This window comes from Dermacentor albipictus, chromosome 3 (assembly GCF_038994185.2).
Source record: "Dermacentor albipictus isolate Rhodes 1998 colony chromosome 3, USDA_Dalb.pri_finalv2, whole genome shotgun sequence".
NCBI lineage: Eukaryota > Metazoa > Arthropoda > Arachnida > Ixodida > Ixodidae > Dermacentor > Dermacentor albipictus.
The window spans coordinates 146010357-146025440 of NC_091823.1; the positions used below are offsets into that span (position 1 = coordinate 146010357).

The 15084-nt window shown below is 45.7% G+C and overlaps 1 protein-coding gene across 4 annotated transcripts in view; it reads right to left on the reverse strand.

Moving 5' to 3' along the window:
• LOC135896665 (NLR family CARD domain-containing protein 3-like) overlaps positions 1–15084 on the reverse strand; it is a 117613-nt gene that overhangs the window by 17879 nt on the left and 84650 nt on the right. For all 4 annotated transcript variants that reach the window (XM_070536133.1, XM_070536136.1, XM_070536134.1 and 1 more), the window contains 2 exons: positions 5637–5983; positions 3752–3966 (listed from right to left, as the gene is read on the reverse strand). In XM_070536133.1, the coding sequence (XP_070392234.1) occupies positions 3752–3966; positions 5637–5983 (562 nt within the window). The remainder of the gene's footprint in view (positions 1–3751; positions 3967–5636; positions 5984–15084) is intronic.

The window sequence follows — 15084 nt, forward strand, 5'->3', positions numbered from 1 at the left end:
GTGCGAGAAAAATAAAACAACAAAGGTGATGTCGCGTTTAAGTCAGGTTGGCAGCCGGGGAAAGCTGGCAGTGAATTCGCTATTTTATGTGCCTGACGGATGCCAACTGCGGTTACGTCTTATGTTGGGAGATTCCGAGAAAAATAAAAATGTAACAAACAAATACAAATGCATTAAATGATACCACTATAAAAACCATTATAAAAATGCATGAAATAAAATTACGTAGAAAAACGAGGACTGTTGGCTAGAAGGAAGGTAAAAAGCTGAATGGATGTATTCTTTTTAATGTTCACGCCTCGGCGTTTGAAACACTCTGGCGAGCTAGACAAAGTGTCTTGTTAAATAGACATATACCTAATTTTTTTATCCGATGAAGGAGTAAACTAGCAGTATGAACGATTTTCGATTACGCGGCATGCTTTTTAAGATCCGATAACATCACTAAAATTGGCTCTGAGAAAAAAAAAAGATAAGGCATATCAAACGCTGGAATTCGTGTGAAGCAAAGCTTCAGTGAACAGATGATTAAAGGATGTACAACTAAGGCGAATGCGCACAATTGTGCTCATTTACATATTGGGCAACATGTATACTCACGCATTGTTTGTGTATATGGACCATATTGTTCAATTATCATTTCGGACAATGTTTATGTACTACACCCTTCAAAAGATACGCCTAAACGCTAGAAAAAACTCAGGTGGATGGCCAAAGTGAGACATCAATGCAGCGATGTCATGAGGACGAACGCGATGTTTGATGCTTGTTGCAGGAAGAATGGGGAAAACAGGATGGGGGGATAGGAAAGTGCGGCACTTATTTAACTTCGTTTAACACTTCTGTAACCATGGTGCCTCACTTAACCTAGAATTTAGAAATTAGAACTTGTGCGGAACCATGAACAGGCCAATTATGTTTTTGATTGCAAAACTTTCCGAGCAACCCCTATATGTTTCCTCTGTATCTCCATGCTACAACCAGGTAGATTACAAGTTTTTTTTTTGCTTGAATCTTCCTCCAATTTGATCGTTTTCACAAAAGCCTATTAACATTTCGATTGAAGCAATAAAAATACACTGAAATGCGCTCTCTTTAGTGTATTCACTTATAGCAAGGTCAAAGCTTCACTGTATTTTAAAACAAATGCTAACTTGAACTGTGTGAAGGATGTTTCTACCCGTAGGAAATTTTATGTGCTGAAGCTAGTAATAAAAGTGCCTACTAAACAACACCTCTACTGTTCTGTAAACATTCCGCAGGTCTTCTGTGATGCAAAGGAGTTGCATGCATGGTATTAGCCCTGCTTACCCTTTCGATTGACTAGGGGCTACCATAGCAAATATTTAAATACCGCTACGACGCTCTGACGATGACGGTCGTCGTTATACTGCATGCGGCCATAGTAAAACGAACTTCATGTTATGGCCAAGCACTAGTTACGTTGGAGTAACCCTTGGCAGGTATAACGAGAAGAAAGGGGGTTAACCGAGGGGCCCGATTTTTATTAGTCATATCATAAGAAGCCAACAAACACTGACACCAAGGACAACATAGGGGAAATTACTTGTGCTTAATAAATGAAATAAAGAAACGATAAATAATGGAAATAAAAGTGGATGAAAAAACAACTTGAAGATGTGTTCAACCTATAAGCTAATAAACTGGGAAGGTTTAGCAGTGAGAATCAATGGCGAATAACTCGGCAATCTTCGAGATGATATGACTATCTCGAGATGATAGTGTCTTGTTCGGCAACATTGGGGACGAATTAGAACAAATAATTCAGGTCTTTAACAGAGGAAGTGTTAAAGTGGGGTTGAAGACTAATATGCAGAAGACAAAGCTAATCATGAATAGTCGGGCAAGGGAACAAGAGTTCAGGATCGCCAACGAGCCTGTAGAGTATGTGGAGGAGGACGTTTACTTAGGTCAATTACTCACAGGGGAACCTGATCATGAGGAACAATTCGGATAAATTTCAGGATATGTGCTGTTAAGGGATGCGCGTCCTGTGGTGAGGTTGCTACTTTGCCTTATGTGCTCTGGCAGTGCTGGTTGCTTGGCCCGAAGTTCACCAAGGAATAGTGGGACGCGCTCCTGCGAAGTCCCGTCTTTGAAGACCACATCCTGGCAGTCCAGCGCGCCCGTGGTCGGGCCGGCAGACTAGGTCTTTCAGTCCCGCCGAGGCACTAGGCGGGTGCGCGTTTTATTGCGTTTTGCTGAACCCAATAAAAGTTTATTCACTAACTCACTCACTAACTTACTGATCATGAGGAGGAAATTTACAGAATAGAAATGGGTTGGAGCACGCATACGGCAGAGAATGTTAGACTCTGACTCGAAGCTCATCATTATTATCAAGTAGAAAGCTCTACAGTAAGTGAATTATACTGGTGCTAACATATGGAGCAGAAACTTGACTGACAAAGAAGCTCAAGAAAAAGTTATGGTCTGCGCAAAGAGCGATGGAACGAAGAATGTTAGGCGTAAGGTTAAGAGACAGGGAGCGCTGTGAATGAAAGAGCGAACGGGGATAGCCGAGATTGCAATTGATATTAAGAGCGAAAAATGAACCTATGCAACGCATGCAATGCGCAGTACGGATAACAGGTCGACCTTTAAAGTTACAGTATGGGTGCCAAAAGACCGGAAGTGCAGACGAGTACGGCAGAAAACAACCTGGGGTGACCAAGTTAAGAAATATGCAGGCACAAGTTGGAATTGGTTGAAGATGGACTGGGGTGAATGGAGATCCCAGAGAAGAGGCCTTCGTGCTGCAGTGAACATAAATAGGCTGACGATGATGAAGTCTTCGATCCAAACCTATTCTCGCAGGCACCACGTTTGCAGTGAACAGTGGCACGGAATATCGCCGTGTGGGCGCTGGCGAAATGCGATGAGTTTGGGCTGTAGTGACTGCCTCCGAGCGGCGTAAACTTGTATCAGTTTAAAATCACATTCACTGATATAAATGAACGTGTTCAACGTTAAAGTGCTCCACCAGATGTGGGAATTTTCAGGATCTCTGCACCTTGCACATCTCCACGACCGTCTGCTTACTGCGGAAAAGGCTGGACCTTGCAAACGTTTCTTAAAGTGAATAGCTTGATTTTGCGCTTTCACCTGTTTTCGTGTTCGGCGGCTGCCAATGGTCGGACTTGCGACACAAAGGAGCCGAGGGAAATGGTGCCCATCCAACTGAGTGACGGGGAGGGCGCATCATCGAGAAGTAGAGTGGAGGACTGTCTCGTACTATATTTGTCGAGTGTTCGGGAAGGGAAACGCTCGTGCGTTCGTTCGTTCTTCCATTCGCGCTGTTCTCTTAAATTGCCTTTCCTCTTCGATTCTAGTTGCTGAATTGTATGCGTTTTTGATCACTCATTTTAGCAGCACTAATGTGCTTGCTCAAGACATTTACTGGTGGATATATCCTCATTTCTAGCCCATGCCGAATCAGCTGTTTTACATTAAGAATATTTTGTATATTCCCTCTTATATTTGTTAATCATGATGACTACATTTAGTGCACTGCGCATCCTATCGTGAAATACATTGCATTGTGTAGTATTAGTGGTTTCCTTTGTTAAAGATTAAACTATTCTTTGTTATTGCAGCTACTGCTCTTTCAATCTCATGCAATATCTGAATGCGAGGTTTTATGCGTCACGTGAATGAATATAGAATAAACACACAAGCAAGTGCAAGCGTACGTAGCGCATATATTGGGCATCGCACAGAGCTTTCTTACGATGTTCTTTATGCGCATCCAGGCTGCTTGTTCGAGATCACGGTCAAGTACTTTCATTGCCGTGACGGAGTAGTTACTCTCTAATGACGTTGCCAAAGATTTGACCACTGCCGCATTCTCGCTAGGAGGAGGCAAGATGTCCAGGTTGTGCAAGCGCCGATTGTCGATCAGCCAATTGGTCAAGGTTGCCCAGTCATCATCCTTCACGGAGAACCCTGCGATCGCAAAAGGTAATTCAGAACCAAGTCTCAGCGCCAAAGCTACGAAAGCTATGAACGCTGCCGTACTATGCTATAAAACGTCGTTGCCGGGACTATTGGTATCTAGTGCCCAAGTACAGTGCCATACACAGTGCAAGTGTGCGTGCTTGGGCGTTTTTTTTCCATTTTACTCTGAACACTTCTCAACCCAGGGTCAGGAAATCATGCGAGAACGAAGCGTTGATTGGTGATCTGGTAGCGCGGTAATATAATACATGTCGGTTAGGTTACGAAATTAGTATGGCCATCACAAGCACAAAAAAAATTTTATACGGGATTGTGTCTGTTCTGGCAGAGTTTTTGAGTTTCAGATGTGGGCAAGACTATATCATAGTCACCATGAGGCGCTGCTGTATCAAAAGTAAGGCGAAGGTACACGTTGATTACATTGACGCTGCAGTACACGTTGATTGGCAACCTTCAGAGAAAGATATACTATCGTCGCTGCTGCAGAGTATACCAGTAGTCATCATGCTGCAGAAAACAAAATTCTGCTTGTTAGACGAGTATACAGTGTTGGTTGAACTGAAACAAGGTAGGGAATAAAGTGATTCCAACTTATACGCCGACTGTTGTAGCCAAATTCGCTGTGTATTGCAATGGCAACCTCCCGACAAACAACGTTTTTCAAAAATCACATATTGCTCATGGAATTGAAATCCAGTTATCCATCACACTTTGAGCAATTTCTCAATAGTTCAAACCAGTGACGTGTTGATGAATTTGTCTGCGCAGAGATGAACTGCAATTTTTTGCAATGAATAGTGAGTTAACATTTCTGCAAATGAAAACGTGCTAAACTTCTGAAAATGCTGCGGTACCTGAGCAGTAAATTGAAGCAACAACGCTTGTAGCGAGATATTGTGATGCCTTGTCGAACCACAATGCATTTAACACGTTTTGCTGCTACGTGAGTCTTCGTTTAAGAAAACTGAAACAACTTATGCACGTCAAAAGCACATGTTCTGATCTACCTGAACTTTTCGTGATCCGTTTAATCAACCGCATCAAATTATTTCATTTCATTCCTGCGCCTTTGGCTTAAAGAAATCGGGTGCGTGCGTGATGCTAGGCTACGTGACACACCCCGTGATCATCTTGAAGAGCTTGTTGATGTTTGCGCAAACAATATGTACGACTGTGGGCTGATAGGGCATTTGGATGGGGTACTGGGGTGACCGTGGGTCAATCCAACCATTGCGATTTTTTTTTAAATATGACTTCTCCGGCAAGAATCCACCTGCACCCATCAGCAGCCATGTTTACCAGAGTCTGGCAGGATTAACTAATAAGCATTTGCGTTAGAAAGGCTCTGTGTTCACCTTACGTTCTTTCTGCGGAAATTCACGCTAGCAGCTATTATACAATAATTGGTCACCAATCTTACATCTGCTTATTCTGGTAATGTTCTGCGCCGCCAGCAGAGTTCTTTACGTTGTCCGCAATATTCCGCAAAACGCAATTGATTTACGGACAAGCTTGAGCATGTTATGTTAGGTGCCCTGACTAAACCGCAAAGAATGTTATGCTGCCCGCAATATCTGTAAATAGAAAAGTAGCGATGGGCTACGTTACAGCACTCAAAAGTTCAAGAAAATTCTGCATTCTACGCGCAGTTCACCTACTTTCCATCCGCAGGTGCTCGATGCTCTTATTTTTCGCGATGCCTTCTATGATGGCCTGCGCCGAGTCATGCGACGTTTCAAATTCCATGCCCAAATTTCGTAGACTGCGTGTGAGTGCCAAGTAAAGGCCCAATCCTTTAGCGACATCCGGGGGCACTTTTGTGAGGTACGTGCCACCCAAAAGCAAAGAGGTCAGATGGTCTCCACAGGGGACATTGGGAGGACCGCACGAGTGCCCCAGCGGAGCAAAGATCAGATTAAGAGGCTCGACCCTGTCGGGGCTTGAGAGAATCTCGTGGCAGCAGGCAATTTGTTTAGCGGCATTGAGGTGCACGCTAATCCAAAATCTGCAAAAACCAGACAGAACACAACGACGTCACTAACATCTTGTGGTTGTTGTAGTCACGTCGCGACTATTCTCAGCTGGAATAATTCAGCGAGCAATAATACGATACCCAGTCCTTAAGTAAAATTAACAACATGCTGTATATAATTTACTTACTTACGTATTTATTGCATAGTGGGAAGCAGCGTGCAAGCAGCTCAAGAATGAGAAGGCAAATGTGTACGTGTGGACAATTGTTACTATAATGTCGACGAAATTCTGAAATAAAAATTCAGTGGCTAGCTAACCCGATATATACGACAGCGGTATAAGCAAGCTATGCAAGTCTGTGAGAGCCACCCTTCAACGCACGCTGTAGGCATGTAAAATATGTGAACATAAAATGGCAGTCTCCCTGGAAAATCTACGGGTGCGGTGGTTTGCTGCGCTGCTTAGCTCAGAACTCCAAGACCAACTTTAGACCGTCCAGCGAGTCATGGAGATCGTTCGGGAGCAGCAGCTCGCAGTGGCCATCTAGGCGACCCCAGGCACGGGCCTCCCAATCGTCGGAGTCCAAATATTGTCATCTCGTTAAGTCGCTATTTAGCAGTAAATCCAAGAGGAATGCGTAAGAACTACGTAGCACTTTTTAAGGCCGTGGTTCTATCATTTAAATCGTGTCTCATACGCGCGTCTTCTTCACTGTGTGTACATATGTATATACATCCAAAGCACGGTACACAATTTTCGTTGCATTGCGCCTGCATCGAATTGTGAATGCCGCGGGAAGGGAATCAAACCAGTGCCCTCGTGCACAGAAGTTCAATGCCACAGCCACTGAACCACTACGACCGGTTCACTCACAACCCCAACTAGCAACCCGGCACACGCTGCGGAATGTATGTGGACGGCATTACTTTCTCGTGCGCGAAAGGCAATGCAGAGAGCAATAGGACAGGCTGGAGAATGGCCTCAAAGTAAGAAATGTACATGCAAAGAAGGTGTGCCTACCCAGTGTTAAAGATAAATCAGTAGAGGTGAGAGTCAGCTTGAACAATCAACAACAACAACAGTCAGCTTGAAGCTTTCAATATACGGCCTTCCAAGGACACGAATATGAAAAAAAAATCTGGAGTTTTACCTGCCAGAAGCTCCTTCTGTGAGAACGCTATAAGAGAAGGGGGTAGGGTGTCTTGGGTCTCTAGATTCATTTTGGCCACCTGCGGTTCTTTGTAACATGTGCCGAATGCATGCTTTTGTGTTCCGTCCTAATCAGAATATTGTCACGTGGTGGTGACGTTGAAGAACACAGTAGAAATACTGTGAACGACAAAACTAACTTTTATTAGATGAACCTGTGCCCATAAGACAGGCTACACTTATAGCACAACGATAGCGGCGAACACAGTCGGTGATCGTCGGAAATCTGATCAGCGGGTCAAGCGCGTCAGCGTTTATAGATCAGTCGTCGAATGTTGCAGATTAACCGCTGGGATCGACGTGTCTTCCACAAAGTTCCACTCTATTCGCGTCGCGCACACATGCTATCAGCTTACACAAGTTGCGGTGAAAGACAGTGGACGGAACCATGCATAACATTCCAGAAACTTCTTTTACATGTAGGCGCGCGCTCCACTGTGCGATAACATATTTTAGGCGGTGAAACGTGGTCACCCGATAAAGATAAGTACACGTGTCAATATAACCGTCTCGGCCAGGATCCAAGCCTCGAACTCGTGCTGAATAACATAATGCCATAGCCTCTAGGCTACCGGCTGAGATTCGTGGCTTATGTTGCTTTAAAGTTGGATATGTATGGTGTTGGTCAGGCACGTTGCACAGATAATGTACCAGTTTACGTAAACAGAAATAGGAAACGCCAGTCTGGCATTAAAGAACATGAACTGGCCCAAGTCATACAGGCAACAATTTACACTCTAGTTTTTTGCGGGCACATTACATGGGTCTCAATGAATAGCAACCGAACGAACTACACGAGAAAGACTTTGGAGGTTAAAGAAGAGAAGTCAACCTTCGACCTTATACCAGAAAACTTGATTTCAAGCTGGCATCACTCACAACACCTGAAAAGAAATTATCGATGCGCATAAGGAAGGTTAGCACTATCGACTGAAGACGGTTTATTTAGTATCACGCTGTTCTGGAAGTGTTGATGCGCGAGACTGGACAAATGCTTATTATCCAGCAAGCTATGCTAATGGGACGTGGTTCGAAGCCTTAAGTGGTCCCTTCACCAAGTTTGGGCATTGCAAACAAAGAAGTGCGGCACGTGAAGCACGAGGTGGTTACTGTACCTGCAAAGTGTGAAACGACATCGTCACGCCAAAACGGTTGGAATTTTAAACAGAAGGACGCCAACCGGTCCTCACGAGGCAGCCGCGCTATGAGCGAGAGAGTCAATGTAACATGCACAAATGCCTCTACGCAAGACTCACAGGTTGCAGCGACACTGACCATGGCGCGTGAGTTAGGTTATTCCTTAAATGCGGAACACGTAGTGCCGCCACTAGAAACACGCTGTCTAACAAAAAAAAAGAAAAAGCAGAAGAAAAGAGGTGGACCTTGTCATGGGATTGAGAATTGGTTCATGGAACCTTACCGTAACTGCGGTGTCGTCAACGCTCAACCATAGAATCTATGACCTCATTCACCAAAACCGTTCGACAAAAAGGCCCGCTTTTTCGAAGTTAACGCGCCATCACACAGAGCACAACGACTTTGCAATTGGTCTCGAGATAAAAGGAAAACGCCTTAGAAGTGAACGTCGCTGCTTACGTTTTACCTTCGAGCATCACGTAGCAAGAAATTGCATAAGAAAGGTGAAATGCGGTAAGAGCAATTGGCGCCATGCTAAAACAATGTGCGATTCTAAGTTGAGGAAATAGACCGCTGGACTTCGCCATTACGTCACCAGATACAACTCGAGCTGGCTGGTACGGGCACTTCCAAACGGCTCGTATACCTCCAAACAGCTGTTGCATGGGCAGTTGCACTCGAAATTGCTAGTTCGCGTTTTATTGGATGGAGTGAGCCAGTGCTGTTTTGTGACCGAGTAATTGACTGAGAAACTAGTACTCAATCACTAGTGTCATACAGTGGACATTTTTTAGGGCATCATGACGAGAAGACTTTCCGGCGCGTGCTTGTAACTGAGTTCAGTGCATAGTTGAAAGTCAATGCGAATCGAAGCTCTCGTCTCGACCAAGATCTGCGACCAATACATTCCATGCCCGAGTAGACCCTTTGTCGACAACTGCGAGCACCGTCATCACGAATTCACTGACATCGATCAAGCGTAAAGCCCAAAAGCTATCGACGTGTTAATTGGCTGTGACTGCTACTGGTCATTTGCCACGGGAAACGCACGGAAGCTGGACAACGGAGTTAAAGCCGCTGAGACTTCATTAGGCTGGACTCTGCACGGACGAGTTGCCTCTGGCATTATACAGCTGCGCATTTCAACGAGCCAATTGTACTGAAAGCGGCAGTGACGTACCACTAGATGACCACAGTTAGCTACTGGGACCTAAAAATTATGTGGATAATATCCGATGACCATAACACCCGGGACACACACCCTATTCTGTATTTATTCAACAGCGGAGTAAATATGGAAAATCGTCATTGCGTAGTTTCGCTTACATGAAAACAGAAAATCCGCAACCACAACATTCCAGCCAAATCAAGGAAGCGCTTACCTCAACTTCGAGAACTTCGGCGATACCCTCAGCTTCTGCGAGAATGTAATGCTGTCATACGCAAATATACTAACGATGTTGTAGCCTAGAATGAAATGAGCAAAAAAAGCCACAGTGTATTACATGCAACACCATGCAGTAATCCGCGAGGATAATCCAACAAGCGTAAGAGTGATCTTCGATGCTTTCTCCCATGGAAAACAGGAACTTTCGCTTAACAACAGCCTGTAGTGCCGACCAAGCCGCACTGCCGATTTCATAGGGTTCCTACTTCGCTTCAGAAAACATTGCATTGCTTTAGTAGCAGACGTCAAAGACGTCTTTCTGCAAAGAAGCGTCGCCAGCACAGGCCAAGAAGCTTTACGATACCTGTGATTGGAGAAAGAGCCCAGGCCAGGTCAACCGTTCTCTAACGTTCGCATAAGGCGCATGGCCAGAGTACTATTCGGCACGACCTTTAGTCCTTTTTAGACGGCGACCAACCGTCATCATCTTGAGCAAATGTTGTCGGTTACTCCAAAAATACAGAAAGACTGTGGGGTCCTATATATCTCGACGACATTTTAACAGAAGTGGACTCCGTCGTAAGCACGTCCAAGCTGCGGTCAGAAACCACTGAGGCATTCGCAAGTGCATCCATGAAGCTCCGAAAATGGACTTCGAACGACGAACGCGTTCTCAGCACACAATCGATGCAGCCTCCGGAGTTGTTTCTCAGACAACTTACAGGAGTACTGAAAGTCCTGTGAATTGTATGACATTTTCACCCCGACGTATTTTCGTTTAGGCCCGGAAGCACTATGGAGTTTGTTCAACAAAGAACCGATACCAAGTGGTTCATACTACAGACGACTCTTAGCCTATGCGACGCTCTAAGCATGCCGACCCTTTCCACAATGAGGATCAAGATCTTTTCCGAAAATCTTAAGAGGAAAGCAGTTGACTGGGAAGAAGAACTGCCACTGGACGCTCTACACGATTGGAAGAATCGCTGCAATAAACTTCCACAGCTCTGGGATACTGAAATTCTCCGGTTATACCAATAGGGCATACATGCACTTGGCGACAAATACGCAAGGCTTTTCTTCGCTGACGTCAGTAATTGTCAGCCTGCGGAACCGTTTGCTACAGTTACACTGCAGAAAATAAGAACAGCTCAACTATAGTCTTGTGCAAGTACAGGCTGGCGCCAATCAAGCAAACAAGCCTTCCCAGACTCGAACTGCTAGCCATTCTCGTCTTTGAACGAATGTACCAGTATGTGCGTCAAGGCCTAGCTGAGGGAACAACAGCGCAGTTTTGGACTAATTCAGTGACTGCAGCGTACTGAATTACCAGGGATCCTAACCGATGAAAAAACTTTATTCGGCATTGCATAACGGAGATTCAGAGCAGAACAAATATCACATTGCGGAGGCATTGCCATGGAAAGCATAATCTTGCATTTTTTTTACGAGCGACGTCTCCGCCCATAAATTTACAACAATGTCCTGTGGGCAAGACACCATTGCCTTAATTGTTAGGAGAATGAATGGCCAGCACACCCTAGTCGAAACTCGACCGATCCCTCACCAAGTGTCAGAGAGGAAAGTCCTTATCGGGCATCATCTTTGCAAATCGCTATGCAAACCGAACCACTAATCATGGATATTCACAAATACAGCACCAATACAAATTACAACTGCACCGTGTTTGAGCTTGTATACTATGATTTGCCTCGAAGCTGGAGAAGTTTCCCGGGGAGCCCTGAATGCCGAAGAATTGCAAGCCACCGAACTATACTGAATAAAAGAAAGGTTCAAAGCTCAGCCTTCTCACAATAAATTGACCATGCCTTTAAAGGAGCTCAGCATATAAAGTATTTACCGCTTCGTGACCTGACCTGCTTTCTCGACAAGGGAGTTCTACGAGTCGCAAGACGCCTACAGCTCAGCAAGAAATCTTGCGACGAAAAATATCCAACCAATGGACCACCACTACTGCAAGCTCCCCTCGTTGTGTAACACCATCGGCAACTTCTTCATGCCGAAGTTCTTGATACACTTGTACCAATAAGGGAACACTTATGGATATTACCAGGACGGTAGGTAGTCGAGAACTTCATCACAGGATTCATCATGTGCCAATGCCACAACGACAGACCTTTCTCTGAAGTAACTGCACCATTCCAACCTGAAAGATCGGAGCCCTTTCAAGTCCCCAGACTAGATTTCGCTGGTCCCCTCTACGTTAACCATCTAGATGACTACGCCGAAGTGTACATTTGGCTGTTCACGTGTGCCGCGATTACAGCTGTTCACCTCGAACTAGTCGAAGGCATCACCGCAACAAGTTTTCTCAGCGCTTTCCGACGCTCTGTGTCATCGCGGGTACTTCCTTCTGTTATATATTCTGAAAAAGCTGTCGCATTCATAAAGAGCTAGAGAGCTTTCAATATTGCGGAAATCATTCAGAAACGAAGTTTATAACTGCATCGCTAACCATAACATAAAGCGGAAATTTATCGCCGATCATGCACCGTGGCGGGCGATTTCTGCGAGACACTTATCAGGTCTGTGAAACTGACATTGACGAAATGCATTGGCAAGGCATTTCTTACGGAGAACCGCTACAAACAACCCAAACTGAAGTAGTAGCTGTGATCAGTTCCAGGCCAATCACACACGTTTATAGCGACTGCCGTGATCTGGACCCTCTCTTCCCGCCTCACTTTCTCATTGTAAGGCGAATATCTGCACTTGCCGACCTAACACTCAGTGAGATTACAGTAAATAGTCGTCATATACTATCCATGCGGGAACAATGATTGAAAGGTAAAGCCAGATCCAAGCAGTGAAAGCTGTTAAAACAGCGAAACTGGTAGTCGTTTTCTCAAGTTTGAACTCGTGTTGAGCACGATTTTCATCAAATTATTTTGTCTGACTGTCCTCATTTTGCTAGATTCTAGCTTCGGTTCTGGATTGTACACTCTTGACCTGCGTGAGGTTGTGATCGAAACGCAGTCTATTACACGGCTTGCAGCTATGGCCGCACTCCCGGTCGAGGAGTGCGCTCTTGAACCGTTAATCGGCACCTCCCCCCGGGAGGAATCTCTCTGCTTCGACGGCTCTCCTTGGCCTCCTAATCTCAAAGCTGGGGGTTGACTTGCCTTCACAGGCGCTTGCCTTGCGTTTCCCGTTCTCGATCCTCGGTGATAACGACTTCCGTCGGCTAGAGCTTTCATTGCCCTTCTCGCTCTCGAAGCGAGGCGTTTGTGCAACGTCGGCGCTGCCACTCTCTTGCCAGCTTCAGCATTTATTGTGCACGCGATCATCTCTATAGCACCATCATTAAGTGTGTGTGGGCGCATCATAAACGTGGACTGTGCCAAGGCTGCGTCGCCGTGTCTCCTGGGCTCAGTAAACGCAAGCCCATATTCTGATTACACACACACACGCACACACACGCACACATTGTAACAAACAAAAGAGGCCTGCGCCTCCGCAGCATTGCTAACAATATGACCTCATGGTTTCTGCCCATGGTAGAACGCTGGTGACAGTTACCCATTCACCTGCGTCCGCTGATAATAAATCTATTATCAAGTTGTGGACGTGCAGAGTTTCGACCACCCTGGAAATTCGGAGGCGCACTCTACCCTCCATCAAGTCTGACAACTCATGCCCTCTTCCAACGGCGCCACCCACCCTGGTTTCTGCTGGTGCGGTGCCTCAGGGAGATCCCTTATCCTCTCCTGCATAGTTGACAAAGTTGATGATTGGATCTCCTCTTATCAGCAAGTGAGTGCCCATAACCAGTGGGACGATGATACCAAGTTGAGAAACGTCGCATTGTATCTTACGGACGTTGGAAAACTATGGTTTCTAAACCATGAAGCCGACCTCACTTCGTGTTGGTCTTCAGGACCAGCTTCAGAAATGTTTTCCGTTGGCCAGCAGTCCGAAAGCTTCGTGTAGAACGTTTGCGTACACGATCCCAAGAGGTCAGAGAAATTTCACGAGCTAAATCAAGAACAGTGTTGACATTTGCAAAGGAGTGTGACGTGTCCTTGTCAGAGGAAGTGAAGAACAAACACATAATTAAGGGTATTGAGGACGACGTGTTTTATATGTTAATATTGGAGAGTCCTCACACTGTCATCAATGTCATCCAATTGTGTTAGATTTACGGTGAGTTGCACAGGCAACGACTTCACACCTGAAATCCCACTACGCACGTCTACTCTGTCAAGTCTTGAAATCGCCAACCATGCTTCTCTGTTCCTGAAAATTCAGGCGTTCGTTCGAGCAGAGGTCGCTCGCCAGCTATCTTTGATGTATTCGATCCGGAAACCACCACCCGTTTTGCCACTTACGATCCGCGGTTGCATTCAAGAGCGAATTTCTGAAGCCGTTCTTCCAACCCGTGAGCAGACAGTCAGTGGACCTCTCACGTACGCTGAAGCAGTTGCCTGATCTCGTCCACAAACGCTCTTGCCACCCTCCATCCATCGACCGCATTTCAGAAGCATTTTCCTACTATGTCACTTGCCGACCGACAGAATTTTTCTCATATGGCGCTACCAGGCCGACAGCATTTTGAGACTCCTCAACCCCGACTCGGACCTTACCCCTACCAGTGGTGCACTTTCAATGACCGTCCAATATGTTTTGCTTGTGGTGATGCTACGTGGCACGTGAACTACGTGGCACGCCATTGTCGTAGTTCAATGCTTCCTTTCCCAAAGATCCAGTGAGCGCCACCTTTCCACGCTCAGTTTTCCTCTTCGCCTTCTAACCTTCATACCGCTTCCTAATTCTCTCACCGCCCAACCGCGTCTACCCGCCGCTCACCATCTCCACATCATCATTCGCTTTCTCCGATGTGGTGCAGTACCATGTCCACTGAGCCGGACAACTGATGGCTGCAGTTCCCGAGGCAGGAACCGCATCCACGCCACAATGCCCAAGTCCCCGTCCCTCTCCAGCCACTGTATATGACATGTTTGTCGAAGGAATTGCCATCCTGGCACTTGTGGATACAGGAGCTGGCGTGTTCTTAATTCCCGCCGAACTCCGTCACACACTACGAAAGGTTTTGACGACTCTCCGACTTCTCCCTTCGAACCTAAACTACTGAAGATGTTACGCTTCTCGCTGCCTTTACTGCTCTCGTCTTCGTTAAAGGACTACTGTATACCTTCGAATTCGTCGTGATGCGCTCGTGTTAACAAGACGTTATGTTAGGCTGGGACATCCTTGCAAATAATAACGCCGTTATTGACTGTTGTCACGCCGAAGTCTAACTTTCTGCACTTCATAACATTGAGACAATCGAAAACCGCCTTTCTAGTGATAAACTGTGTCCGAAGACAATGCCGACCTTCCCTGCTTTCCATGCTTGTGCCTGTGTCATGCGCCAATAT